The sequence below is a fragment of the Lepidochelys kempii genome, chromosome 5, assembly GCF_965140285.1.
Source record: "Lepidochelys kempii isolate rLepKem1 chromosome 5, rLepKem1.hap1, whole genome shotgun sequence".
Lineage (NCBI taxonomy): Eukaryota > Metazoa > Chordata > Testudines > Cheloniidae > Lepidochelys > Lepidochelys kempii.
This window is the reverse complement of record NC_136384.1, coordinates 42,253,189-42,267,680: the sequence shown is the minus strand read 5'-3', so window position 1 is coordinate 42,267,680 and position 14,492 is coordinate 42,253,189. Positions and strand designations below refer to the sequence as shown.

The 14,492-nt window shown below is 39.2% G+C and overlaps 1 protein-coding gene across 3 annotated transcripts in view; it reads left to right on the top strand.

Annotated features, from left to right (window-relative positions):
* TRIM23 (tripartite motif containing 23) overlaps positions 1-14,492 on the top strand; it is a 48,772-nt gene that overhangs the window by 19,947 nt on the left and 14,333 nt on the right. For 2 of the 3 annotated variants that reach the window (XM_073344074.2, XM_073344072.2), the window contains exons 7-11: positions 529-663; positions 5,606-5,735; positions 5,816-5,926; positions 8,168-8,292; positions 8,660-9,308. In XM_073344074.2, the coding sequence (XP_073200175.1) occupies positions 529-663; positions 5,606-5,735; positions 5,816-5,926; positions 8,168-8,292; positions 8,660-8,839 (681 nt within the window). In that variant the 3' untranslated portion in view covers positions 8,840-9,308. Of the gene's footprint in view, positions 1-528; positions 664-5,605; positions 5,736-5,815; positions 5,927-8,167; positions 8,293-8,659; positions 9,309-14,492 lie in introns of those variants that run through there. The other variant, XM_073344073.1, reaches the window with a different exon arrangement.

The following is a 14,492-nucleotide window of genomic DNA, read 5'->3' as shown; positions in this document are numbered from 1 at the left end:
AGCTTTTTAATTTTTTAACATGATTTTAAATTGCTTTTGTCTCTTTTTAAGTCATTGGGAACTAACTCTGGTCAAATTTCACCTTAAATACTGACATTCTACTTACCTAAATTTCCCAGTTTTAACACCTGGGTACAGTTTTTCACAGTTATGTAGTGTTGCTGTATGCTATTTAACCAGTTGTCATATTCCAAGCCTGAGGAAGCTACATTTCTGTGAATGGTATAGATATTGTTCTTTCACATCACTGGGGGAATGAGGGTGAGAGAGATGTGTTTTCTCTTTGTTTTTTTTTTTTGTTTGTTTTCCAAAGCTCTTTGAGCTCTATTAGGATTAGATTTGCAGTATAAAAGTGGAAAATGTATCATTTCTTAAATGCATTTTTTGTAAATGTAAACTTTGTTCTATGAGATTATTCAAAATAAAAAAGAAAACCGTTTTATTGCCATACATAATTATCTGCCCTTTTTTTTTTCCATTAAATGATTTATTAGTAGAAAGAGTGCTTCTGCCTTTTGTCTGTTTTAGGATGACTGCAGAGTAGTGTTGGCTAAACAGGAGATTACAAGGCTACTAGAAACATTACAAAAACAGCAGCAGCAATTTACAGAACTTGCAGATCATATACAGCTGGATGCTAGCATTCCTGTCACTTTTACAAAGGTATAGTCTTCAAAACCCTTTTCATATGTCTTCAAGATTCTAGTGAAAATAGAACTATCTGCTTTCTGAAATTCAAAATGTGTATTAAAGGAAAACTGCAGTGATTTATCACCAGACTTTTCATAGATGCTGCAAATGCATTTGTTGTGTAAAAATATATCTTTTTAAAATTTTTTTGGGTGCGACTGACTCTGATTCCAGAATACGGAGGCTGCTATCTTGCACTATGACACAAGATACTTACTCTCTGTTGAACCAGATGGGGGGGAAAAAAAAGTCAGTTTGAGTGGTGTTTCTTTGTCAATTTGCATTTAGAGTATGTTTGCTACATAGATATCTCTGTTTTTTTACCTGAACTGTTATATTTTTCATTATTTTTAAATTTTATTTTAATGATCAAGAAAGCTGTCAGGAGTTCTAAAAAACCAAGAGATACTCTCCGGAAAGCAGCCTTTCCCCCCCATTTGCTCTCTCCCCCGCACCTCTCCCCCCCCGCCTCCTAAAATTGGGAGTGGTTTTGGACAAACACCAAGCCTGGTGGATGCTGGTTATTTGATTTCTTATTTGCCTATTAAAAATACAAAAAAAAAAATTCCATTACATATTTCCATTTACAGCATTCAAACTGGTGTATTTCTTCCATTGATCCTAATCGTGAATTTGTTCCTCTCATAACTTAGCATTTGGTACCAACTTGGCAGCCTTCATATTCTGAGTAGGTTTTACTGCTTAGTTTCAATGTGTATCTCAAAATAATATGAAGTTGTTTCTGAAAGAAGGTTGAGATGATTGTGAAATTTTGGTAATACACTGGAGTTTCCTCTAAATGATTTATTTCCTAATCCTATAATTAAAGAATTTTTAAATGGGCTTTGAATCACAGTTGAACAAAAAGACAAGAAGTTTGAGAAAAGTGAAGGATGATGTTTTGTTTGTGTTGTATATTAGGCTGCATCCATATCTCTTCATTGTTAATGGGGGAAGGAGACACTGTTATTTTGGGTGACTTGCTGCTGTTTTCATTATGAAGCAGCAAGAACAATGCCAATGAAGTGCTTTCCTGAAGGGGCTTCAGTCTGGAGACTGTCTCAGTTGTACTGTATGTTATTACTAGGGTTACTATCAAAATCTGTATGGTAGAACCTGAGAGTTATAAACACCTCGGGAAAAGAGGTTGTTCATAACTCTGAAATGTTCGTAACTCTGAACAAATCATTATGGTTGTTCTTTCCAAAGTTTACAACTGAATATTGACTTAATATAGCTTTGAAACTTTACTATGCAGAAGAAAAATGCTGCTTTTAACCACCTTAATTTAAATGAAACAAGCACAGAAAGTTTCCTTAACTTGTCTAATCTTTTTTAACCTTTCCCTTTTATTTTTTAGTAGTTTACATTTAACACAGTACTGTACTGTATTTGTTTTTCTTTTCTTTTCTTTCCCTTTCTTGGTCTCTGCTGCTGCCTGATTGCATACTTCTGGTTACAAATGAGGGTGTGGTTGACCAGTCAGTTCGTAACTCTGTACTTCAGTATTGCTTTTAATTTACTATTAGTAGATACCTCATGACTTGGAATCTTTACTACTTTGTGCAAGATATTCATGTGAACTTGCATGAAAGAGTCAAGAAGACAATAGTGTGTATTTTCAGGAATATTCCTAGTATTTCTGCACCAAGGTCAGGGATTCAGAAGTGGATTCTATAGCACAGCTTTTCTCACTGATTACTAATGAGCAAGGTTTAAGATTTTTGTCATGGTTATTTTTAGTAAAAGTCATGGACAGGTCGTGGGCAATAAACAAAAGTTAATGGGAGCCCTGACCTGTCTGTGACTTTACTCAAAATAATGGAGGAGAGAGGGCTGGAGGGGGAGGGGAAGGGGAAGGAAGGAAGGAATGACACCTGGATCCCCATGGTGGGGACTGACAGCCTTAGTCAGGCCCAGGCCCTGCGGCAGGGGCACACAGCAGTGGCTCCGGCTCTGGCCTCAGGTGAAGCCACGGAGGGCAGGCCCACAGCTCTGGCCACAGCAGTGGGGGATGGAGAGGGGTGCATAGCCCCAGCTCCACCCCTGCCTCTGACAGCTGAAGCCAAAGTCACAGAGATCCAGTAAAGTCAGAGAATCTGTGACCTCTGTGACTAAATCTTACCCTTACTGATGAGTTAATGCCCCTCACCTGTAGAATTTGGAAGCTTTTAGTGTAGTTGTCGGAAGCTCCAGGACAAAACCTAGCCGCTCAGCTCAGGCCACCAGGTTTTTCTGCCTCTGGTGGTGGAACAGATTGGCAGGTCAGTTTCTCCTGACCATTTTGTTATATAATTTTCAATTTTTCATTGGCAGTGAGTTAAAATATATCCCCCCCCTTCCCTCCCCCCCGCAGATCAGGTATTTGGCAGCATGGTGGTTTCAGCCACCCAGATCTGCTGCTGCAGTGCCTCCTCTCTGAGACTCCTCTGTCCCCACTCAGGTATGGCAGAGCTGTCTCACAAATACCAGGTACATTAAAGTGGTGTTCCCATTGTGAGGCAGCATTTACACACTTTAGAGGGTGAATTATGCTCTGTCTGTCCCCAGCCAGCCAACCCTCTTGCTGCCATGGCATGGTGCTCAGAGTAAGACCCGCATGTTGGGTCCAGCCCTGCCATGAGGAACCATAATTCCAACACAGAATAGTCTGATCAGGAGCTTCTGAGCACTTGGGGAGATACCACCATAAGGACACCAGCCAGCCAGCTCAGGAGGGTATGTCTCTCAACAGACCTGGGCTGGAGGGGGGAGCCACAGAAAGAATCCAAACTCTTTGAGGTCATGGAATGGCATACTTGATACAGCACAGAATGCAGTGTCGTTCTCCAGTCATATCTGAGTGTCCCTTAGATTATTGCTGAAAACCAACCCAGTTTTTTTTAAGTGGCAACCCAGTTTTTAATCTAGACCTTGCATACTCACTATGGAAGCAATCTTTGCAGGATGGGGAAGCATATTTGGAGGACAAAATTTGAGTATACATCCTTTTAGTTCACTTTGACACCCCATCAGTGTTGTATCTAAAGTTAAACAAAACAAACAAATAAAAAGCACCCCACAAACATGGTTGTATGGGATAGGACCAGAGGCCCATCTAGTCCAATACGCTGTCTGAGAGCAACCAATACCATTTGCTTCAGAAGAGGGTACAAGTAAGTACTGTGACAGGGTCGGGCCAGATGGCTATAGGATAGTAATAGAAGGCAGATATATTAGCTCCAGGCTAAGTAGGTCCCTTTTCCCTGGGTAAGGTAACAGGAAAGGTTCCAGAACAATCAGGAACCTTCTGGAGACAATTAAGACAGGCTGATTAGAACACCTGCAGCCAATCAATTAAGGCAGGCTAATCAGGGCATCTGGGTTTTAAAAAGGAGCTCACTTCAGTTTGTGGTGCATGTGTGAACAGCTGGGAGCAAGAGGCACTAGGAGCTGAGAGTGAGAACGCAGACTGTTGGAGGACTGAGGTGTACAAGCATTATCAGACACCAGGAGGAAGGTCCTATGGTGAGGATAAAGAAGGTGTTGGGAGGAGGCCATGGGGAAGTAGCCCAGGGAGTTGTAGCTGTCACACAGCTGTTCCAGGAGGCACTCTAAACAGCTGCATTCCACAGGGCCCTGGGCTGGAACCTGGAGTAGAGGGCGGGCCTGGATTCCCCCCAAATCTCCCAACTCCTGGTCAGACACAGGAGGAGTCGACCTGGACTGTGGGTTCAGAAAAATGGCCAAGCTGAGGGCTGCCGTGACGCTCCAAGGCGAGCAAATCTGCCAATAAGCACAAGAGCCACCAAGGTAGAGCAGGAACTTTGTCACAGTACATAGGAGGCAATTATGCTGCTCAGAATGGAAGTATCCGGCTACCTTCTCTTCGAGGTTGGTCTGTGACTAAGACAAGAGTCTTTTTATCTCATCCAAAAGTAAGAGCAACCAGATGTCAGAGCTTCCCCATGGCAATGGAAAAATGCCCTGGGCAGAGAAGAATCGGTTACCTTTCAAGACAGTAAAGGTAAAGGGCTCAGAAAAGAGGGAGAGGAAAAGTTGAAGTCCTCCTAGTTTTCCACTGACCTCGAAGCAAAAATGGACTTGCTAGATAGCCAAGGAACTCACACTGCACCTTCAGAAAAGACCAGATATATTTGAAGCAAGAATTTTTTTAATCCAGACCAGTTATATTTTGGTGTATAGGCGGAACTCAACCAGGAAACTTCATTCCTTGATATCAAATTTATGTTTGTGGTGTCAGTGGAAACAGACACTTTAGGGAAGGAACTGCCTCTTTGTACAGAGCTGAGCACAGGGGAGCCCTGCCCTCTAGATGCTACCATAATACAAATATAATAATAGTTACGAAGTAATGATGGATATTAGCTACATTAGCATTTCTATATTGGATTCCTGTACAACCAAGCACCATAGAAATGAGAGCTCAGGGACTCATGGCGTTCTGCAGGGAGCCACAGCCAAGATGAAAATTCTGATGTCATCAGAATTAATCAGAATGAGAGATTATATTAGTCTGTGGCTGGCCTTCCTACTTGCCATTAGTGCCAAAAGGCAGGTTTTGGAATTAGTTCCCCTATCTGTACAAGAACCACATTTTTGGTGTTGTGAGGGAAAAGGTCATTCTTATAGCTCCAGAAACCTTTCTGTTTAAGGCACATTCTTCTTTCCACAGTTCCTGGCAAATGGTTCCCCTATCATTTACTGAGTGAGGTTCCATGGCGTAGACAGAAGGTCAGACTAAATGAGCATTATGGTTCATTCTGGGTTTAAAATCTATTAATCTATAAATTAAAATGGCACTTTACAAATAGTGAGACGTTGCATGGCACAGAGATCCTGAAGTTTCCTATAAAGACAGTGAAGATGGATCTTTTAGCGTGTTTTCAGTGTTTTTATATTTTTTTTTCACCAGGACAACAGGGTACATATTGGACCAAAAATGGAGATTCGAGTTGTGACCCTAGGATTAGACGGAGCTGGCAAAACAACTATTTTGTTTAAGTTAAAGCAGGATGAGTTCATGCAACCTATTCCAACAATAGGTATGTAACTGAGTGATTTAAAAATTTGACGGATTCATTATTAGGAATAAGAGTATAAAAAGTGAACTTTTCTCTTTTAGGTTTTAATGTTGAAACTGTAGAATATAAAAATCTGAAGTTTACTATTTGGGATGTAGGAGGGAAGCACAAGTTGAGGCCTTTGTGGAAGCATTATTACCTCAATACACAAGGTAGGATTGCTAAAATATTTAGACTGTTTGTTTGGTTTTGTAGTTTGTGCATTCATTAGTGCCAGAAGAATATGACTAGAAATCATTTAACCATAGAAAATTGACATAAAATAAGTAATTCTGTGTAAGGTGAAGTATGGGTGCTAGATTCATGGCCTAAGAAAATATTTTGGACCAGTAGATCTTTGTCGCTGGATAAGTTGCATTCTTCATAAATTCATCAGCTCCATAGTTCATGGAGCCATAACAAAAATTAGAACCTCTAAAACCTAGCTGGTTTTAGCTGACAGCGGACAAAAATGCAGCATTCGAGAAGTTCACATGGTGACAAGTAGCACTTCACATTTATAAACGTTGGATAACATTTGAAATTAAAATATCAACTCTACAAAGTGACATAACTTCTGACCCAGTATTGGAGCACAGTGTCCAGTCCTAGTTACATTAATACAGATAAAAACAAGTGTATCAGAACAGCTTTGCTGTCCACATGGTAAAACATTCTTCTGAATGTTACTGGCATGAAAGTGCCTACTATACTTTTGGGCACTGAATTATGGGGGTGTCATAAGTGCTCTAAGTTTGTTTTCCATTTAAAGTGGGGTTGAGATTCCTGAATCTTTCAAGGATAACAAACTTCTAGGTACATTCTTCAGAGCCTTCTTTGCAAAATTCTGAGACATTTTAAATCAGGTCTTCTTTTAAAAAAATCATTTTCAGAGATTAACATCATCTCACAAGTCAGAATGTAGAGCTCACCAACATAGGGTCTTTTCTCCTATGAGAGTAGAAGAGGGGCAGGGCTAGGTTGAGAATTGAAAATACCAACAGTTAATTTGCTTCTTTACTATAACTGTTTTATTTTTCCACTGTAAAAGCTGGGAAGCACTGAAATTTACACAGAGAATTTCTATTCTCCAGTTCTGCCTCCTTAGCTCATTAATCTTCCGTCTACAACCCCCAGGAGTTCCTAATAGTAAATGACTCTATGCCAACCCCTCATCCATGCCATCTTACTGCCTCTTTGGCATGTAAAATCCTCCCTTAAGTGTACATACTTTAACTCAGGGTTTGGCTACACTTGCAAGGTTGAGTGCATTAAAGCAACCCGTCTACATTGGCAAGGCACTTAGAGCACCAGGACTCTGCAGCTGGAGCACTCCTGGTAATCCACCTCCACGAGAAGCATAACTCTTGCCGCGCCTCGTCTGAAACGCCCCAGCGGCAGTGTGAACGAGGTGTTGCATTACTGCGATCGGCCTCCAGAAACGTCCCATAATCCCCTTAAGTCAAGTGGACACTCTTGTCATTGTTTTGGAATTGGCTGTAGGAATGCGGATATGCCCTTTTAAAACTCCGTTTCTGACATCCGGCGTACTTATCTGCTCTGGGACAAAGCAACCATTAGTGTGGAATGTTGCTTCCTGTGCGTGAGAGAGAGAGGCCGGGGGAGGGGGGGTCTGAACTTACAAGAGAGCATGCTGACATGCTCTCAGTCCCCCCAAAACCCACTCTCTCTCCCCCACATATACCCAACACACTCCCTGTCACACTCCATTCCCCCCACCATTTGAAAAGCACGTTGCAGCCACTTGCATGCTGGGATAGGTACCACAATGCACTGCTCTCTGTGGCATTGCAAGAGCTGCTAATGTGGCCACGCCAGTGCACTTGAAGCTGACAGTGTGAACACACTGCAGCGCTTTCTGAGGACAGGTTTAACTCACAGCACTCTACATCTGCAAGTGTAGCCATGCCCTTAAGGCTTGTCTAGATGAGAAAATTGCACTGGTTTAGCTAAAGATGTGATTTTGAACTGATTTAGTTATACTGGTTCAAAGCCATGTGGACACTCTTATTTTGATTTAGTGTGAATTGATTAGGAATTGCTTTAAGCTAAACTGAAGCAAGTCTCCACACAGGGCTTTGAGTCAGTTTAAACTAAATGGGTTTAAAAACAGATTTAAGTTAAACCATTGCAACTTCGTTCTGTAGACAGGGTCTAAGATGCTGGCTTTTGGGAAGACTTTTTTTTCGAATAAGTATGTTTATCTGTACACTATCTTAATAATACTGAGGCTTGAGTTAATGTGCAATTCTGAGACACTCAATCTGTGCATTGTAGGTGATTCTGTGTTGGAAATAAACGGGAGTTTGTGGAGTTGAGGAGTCAGTGCATTTGGGTATTATGTCTGAGTGACTTTTGAGTGTGCGAAACGTGTTTCACTATTTTTTTCATAGCGGTGGTATTTGTTGTCGATAGCAGTCACAGAGACAGGGTTAGTGAAGCACACAGTGAACTTGCAAAGTTATTAACAGAGAAAGAATTGCGGGATGCCTTGCTGCTGATCTTTGCCAATAAGCAGGTATTGGTGAATTTTTTTCTATTCCTTTTTAAAACTGTAATTAACACAAACTTTGTGAACAGTCTGCCATAATTAAAATGTGGGGATGGGGAAGGAATAAAGTTTAATGTTTTTCCTTAATATTTAGTGACAATATTTAAGAAGAGACTAGTCACTGATTTAATGAATCCAATAGCTATTTCTGCATGTGTGACAAGGCCAGTAAAACCTTCTGTCCAGCCTTAAGACTATTAATTTGGTTTGAGGTTTTTAAGATGATGTGGGAGATTTTCTAACCGTTCTAGATAATCTATATTCTTATCAGTGAAAGTGAAATCTCTAGAAAATTTACTGTGTGCATTTAAAATAATGCCTGGCTCTCTTGCAGGATGTAGCGGGGGCTCTTTCAGTAGAAGAAATCACAGAAATGCTGAGTCTCCATAAACTCTGCTGTGGCCGTAGCTGGTATATTCAGGGCTGTGATGCTCAAAGTGGCATGGGACTATATGAAGGATTGGACTGGCTTTCAAGGCAACTGGTGGCTGCAGGTGTACTGGATGTGGCTTAATTTCATGACAGTTGCAAATTAAATTTGTAATTCACTTATTTGTACGGGTTAGAATATTGTAACAAGGTCTGCATTGTGAAGATGGAGATTTATCTAGAGCTCTGGTTACGGAAGAAAATATACGTGGCACCTGCTTATCAAGGATTGGGGAATTGGTGCAGTAAACACTTGGTGCAATTGCTACAGTTTTTAAAATTTGGTAATGCAACAGACTATTAAGGTGGGCTGGCTGCTAAGATGCCTAGATTTTTATTTTTTTGTGTGTGAAACTAGGTTGTTACTTCCAATTTAAGCAAAGTTTTTCTGCTAAAACGTGTATCTAAATTTTCTAAATTTCAGCATAAGGGCACAGAAGTTACTTATTATTACAATAAAATTCTTATCCAAAAAGCAACTTCAAAAAAAAAAAAAAAAAAAAAACAAACTCTTGAGCTATTTAGAAAGCAACCAAAACTCTAGATGCTCTTTGGTAACACATGATGCCACTTGTAGTACATTTAAAAAAGCATTAGCTTAAATTTTGCTTTGAAAACTCCATATAGACACTACAAGAAGGAAAGTTATTCCCCAGTCATTTATTTATTAGCCTTATTGCATGCCTTGGGTTGTGGATAGGACTAGAAAGTGGTAAGAACGTAGTAGTCTTCCTAGGACCTTGCAGATTCAATGGGTGTTGGCATTGACTACCATTAGTAATAAAAGATGCAGTTAAATGAAAGCAAAGCAAAATTATACATATTGAAATGTCAGCTTTCCATTAATAATACAAAATATATTGATGGAAGTTCCTGTGCATGCCCAAGGACATTGTGTCTTTAGAGATTAAACTTCATCCTTAAATCAAGTTAAGCTAAGAACTTCCTAAAGAAAGCAGTTGAAATATCAGCCCACCTATATATTTTTACATGAGTTATGCTTCCAGAAAGAGGTAGCAGCCTTAAAATATTAAGTAACCTGCTGTAAAACCACTGCACACTTAATAACTCTTACTTAGAACAGCCGATGGTAAAATCTGATCTAAACTTTTAGTGTCTGATTCAGATTCTTTATATACTTGGAACTGTCACCAGTGCCTGTATTCAAAGATTATTCATTCACAAACTCACAGAATCTTAAAAAGAAAAGGAGGACTTGTGGCACCTTAGAGACTAACCAATTTATTTGAGCATGAGCTTTCGTGAGCTACAGCTCACTTCATCGGATGCATACTGTGGAAACTAACCAATTTATTTGAGCATGAGCTTCCGTGAGCTACAGCTCACTTCATCGGATGCATACTGTGGAAACTGCAGAAGGTTTCCACAGTATGCATCCGATGAAGTGAGCTGTAGCTCACGAAAGCTCATGCTCAAATAAATTGGTTAGTCTCTAAGGTGCCACCAGTACTCCTTTTTCTTTTTGAGAATACAGACTAACACGGCTGTTACTCTGAAACCTGTCACAGAATCTTGGGGCTGTATCTCTGTTTAAATTTGGAGAAGATTGGAATAATTTATTGATGTCTCCTCTTTTGCTGTGCACACAGTTCTGATCACCATAAATCTGTGTGGTGAGTACACCTGGTGACTCCTCTGATCCCTTCTGTAACTAACCCCTGGAAAGTGAGGAGGCCATGCAGAAGGAATACTATGGTATTAGTACATATTTTGTAGCATTTTTCCCCACTACATACAGTAGTTAAAACAAAGAATATATAAACAAATTATTTTAATACATTTGCACTTCAGAAGGCAGCATCTGTGGTAACTGCCTCCTCCTGATGACACTGGTTTGTAATCACCTCCATTCTTTACATTTCATGCTAATGGTGTTATATGTACATTAAGCTTGCTGAAACTGAACAATTTGAATTGTAGCTCAAGTGACAAGTGTCACTGTTTTCAAAGGTGTAGATACAAATTAAGCTAGTCTTCACATTTAGAAGTGATCTTAAAAATCCTTGCACCCATACTAGAACGCTAAGAGAAGGATTTTACAGACACTAAGTTCAGACTGCATTTGAAAGCTATGTTCTCATTCAGAATACACCTGATAATATTGTACATAATTTACATGGACTGAAGAATTTTTGCTGCCCAAATCAAACTGAAAATTGTTCACCTTTCAGCCTGCAATCTCTTGCACAATAGATATTTTCTGCCCCTTTGACTATCTGCTCAGCCTATATTGCAGACCCAGCACAGACCTTTATAATTCTTTGACTGTCCTTTTCATAGTTTTATTTTCAAATATTAACAAGTTCCTCAGGAACATATACTTTAGCTGGAAGATTTTTAATGAATAAAACATGCATTGGTTGGAAGATCTAATATGAAATTTGTCATTTTAGTTGGTACATTCTACATCTTCAGTGGGTTCAATTGTACATGCTCTCCCACTGGCTGTTATTACTTTTGTTTTCTCTGGTTATTTTAAAGCACTCGGCAAAACCAGTCAATACTTTGAAGGGCTTGTAGAGAAGAGTATGTTTGGGGAAAAATTCACTTACTCATCTTTTACTTTTAGAACAAAAGAAAGTTCTGCTGCAAATGTAGTATACTTGCATAAAAGTATTTTTTTAAATGCAAACTAATGTGACTGATTCAAGTAACTGTGAAAATAGGTCTTGCATTTGTCTGTGAACTCTTCAGGTGTTATCAAGTAAACTTAAATTTATTTGTGTTATAAGTTAATACTATATATAAACTGCTTCAATTGTAAATTTTAAATGTCTTGAACTTTAATTCAGTTTTTAGTGTACTAACTTATGCAGGTTATGATTGGGATGTGCTTCTCACATTCTATTAAAATTAAAAAAAACAAATTACAAGTATTGAAGAGAATTATCTGGCTAAGACTAAAGCCTGAATTGTTTAAAAAGTTAACTATAGCATTTAGCTGTCAGGTCTAGATTTTGGCTTAATTTTGAAACTGAGTAAACATAACATGTGCAGTGAGTGAAGAAAAGTGTTTTTAAATCTTGTTTCAAAATAGTAAACAATAGCTAAGCTATTTGAGCAGTAATGCCTGACTTCTTGGTATTTAACTTTCATTGTATGTAATTGAACTTTTTCTAATTCTGCTTGTGGACTGAATGATGACCGAGGTTCCGTCTGCAGGAAGATATTCACCAACAGTTCTTGTTCTGGGGTAGTGGAGCAGGGTTGGGTATGGTAGTACTTTACAAAGGAACAGCTCTTACGTAATGGAAGAGTGATTTAGCTGATAGAGTTTCTGAATTGCCTTGAAAACTTTTTTTTCCCAATAAAGAGAATACTTTAACCCTCTGGTTTAGGGTACTATCCTTCTTTTGAGTACTTTCATTTAAGCCACTCTTGTTGCAGGTTAATCTAAGAATAGGAGTGTGAGTATTTCTATAGTCAATCTAATGCTAGAATTTGGAAGTTGTTCAAAATGAAAAGGTTATGGTCTGAAGATGACCATTTCATGATGCTGAAAATGTTGACATTAGTATCCAAAATTCTCAAGGATTGGATTAATACCTACCTTAAAAAAACTGATACAAAAAAAAAAAAAAGGTAGCAGTATTTAGAAAGTAGGCCTCAGGGACTTCACTTGTAATACTAGCAAAAAACAACTATCCTTATGTTACAGCTAGGGTTATTGTGACTATCAGGCACAAATCTCAGCACTTAGAAGACCTTGATGGAGGTAAATGTACTTGGCAAGTTTGAAGTGCAGCTCTACTCAGAAAAACACTCAAGTGGTATTTTATCCAGATGCGTGTACATATGTCATCTGACTTCAGTCACAAATGATATCACTGATTGAAATCAGCTGCCATACTGGATTTGTATTCCTACCTGTGTGCCAGGAATTTCTCATTATTGACACTATTGTAACTCCCTGAGTGAGAGAATAGCATGTTGTGGGATGAGCAGTGCTTTAGCATACTGCTGCTGTGCCTGTAATCTGAGATTGAATCCAGGTTGGTGATTCTTGGAAAAAAAACTTCCAGGTTCCTCTGACAACTTCAAGACTGCAATTATATTAATGCAGGAAAAAAAACACCCTGACAATGAAAATAGGTTGTGTACAGTATTGTAGCCACATCAGTTCTAGGATATTAGAGAGACAAAGGGGGTGAAGTAATAACTTTCACTGGACCAAACTTCTGTTCAAAAGCTTGTCTCTCTCACCAACAGAAGTTGGTCCAATTAAAAAAAAAAACTCACCTTTTCTCATTGAAAAGAAAGGCAGAGTTAAAAAAAACCCACCCTCTTTGTATAAATACTGAGCATTCTTCTAATATAATTAAATCTATTTTTGAATTAATGCAGGACTATTAAAGTGAGAGTTTATATCCAGTGTGCTGTTACCTCTCTGCTACACTAGTCTTGTTGCATTGAATTTAGTCTAAGATAGGGACTTCCTTTTGACATTGTTTTAGGCAGGGAAGGAGGAAGAGAAGGTAGGCAAAAATGTGTTGGTTGCCAGCATGACATTAAGGGACAATTGTAAGCCAAAATGGGGGCTTAGATTAACCTAATTCTGGGAATACAAATGTCACTATAAGCCTTGTATTCAGGTAGAAGTTGGAAGAAATGAGACCTATTCAATGTTGTAGAGAACAGAGGGAAGATACTGTGGTATGACTGCTTTACACCATGCTGGTGGATCCTAAAGAGGATGAAACTATAGTATATGCACAGAGCAGTATGGGGCTCTTACTCAATGTAGCCACCTGGTGGCAGCATAGCAAGGAAAAGGGTGTGCGGGATGACCTTACACCATGGAAGTCTTCAGCTTCTCGGGGTTAGGTGCTGCTGGCAGAAGTTGGAGGTGTGTTCAGGCTGCTCTAACCCAAGAAATGAGGCCCATGCCCAAGGATTGTGGAACTGTAAAAGGTGATTTTTAAACTTTGTCCACACCCCCAACACTTTACTTGTAATCCATGTAGATTAGCCCCAGCCTTCTACATTTTTGTACAGAAATGTGTCTTAATGAGGGTTCAGGCTACTGAAATGCCTAGAGCCTTTCCATTCACCTCTACATATCAAAATTAACTGTTCAACTATTGAATGCATCTGCTTTGCCAGATATTACCCTAATTCAATATGCTACCTACAGCTATAATCTTGTACTCTTTATCTGAATTTATAGAAATCAGATCTTTGAAAAAAGCATCTCTATGGTGAAAGTTTTTTTTTAAAAGCTACATCTAATAACCAGTAATTCCATATTCTGCCTGACTCTCCCCAAAAGTCATTCTTAAGTGTAACCTCTTAGCAACCCTTATTACATTATTCCAAAGACCTGTAATGACAGAAGCAACCTAATAGGCCTGCAGAGTTCAACCACCCAAAATAAATGGGGAAAGTACAAACCTTCATAAGGAGTGGAAGTTCACATTACATGCAGCACTCACTTGTAAAGAGCCCCTGAAATCCTCTGAGGAAAAATGTGCTAATCTAGGGTGAAAAGAGATTTCAGTTGAACAGGGGGGAAAAAAAGCTTCAGCATATTGCATTGGGTTTTGTGAACAGACTACCCTGAATATTAACCCAATTAAATCTTGTGCTATGGCCTAGGATTAAATGAACCCAACAAATAGTTTTTGACAGAGTTAAAATTACTGTATAAGGAGAGCATTTAGTGATATGATCATGGTTTGACACAAGTTCACTAGAAGTCTGTAAAGGTAATAGCAGTT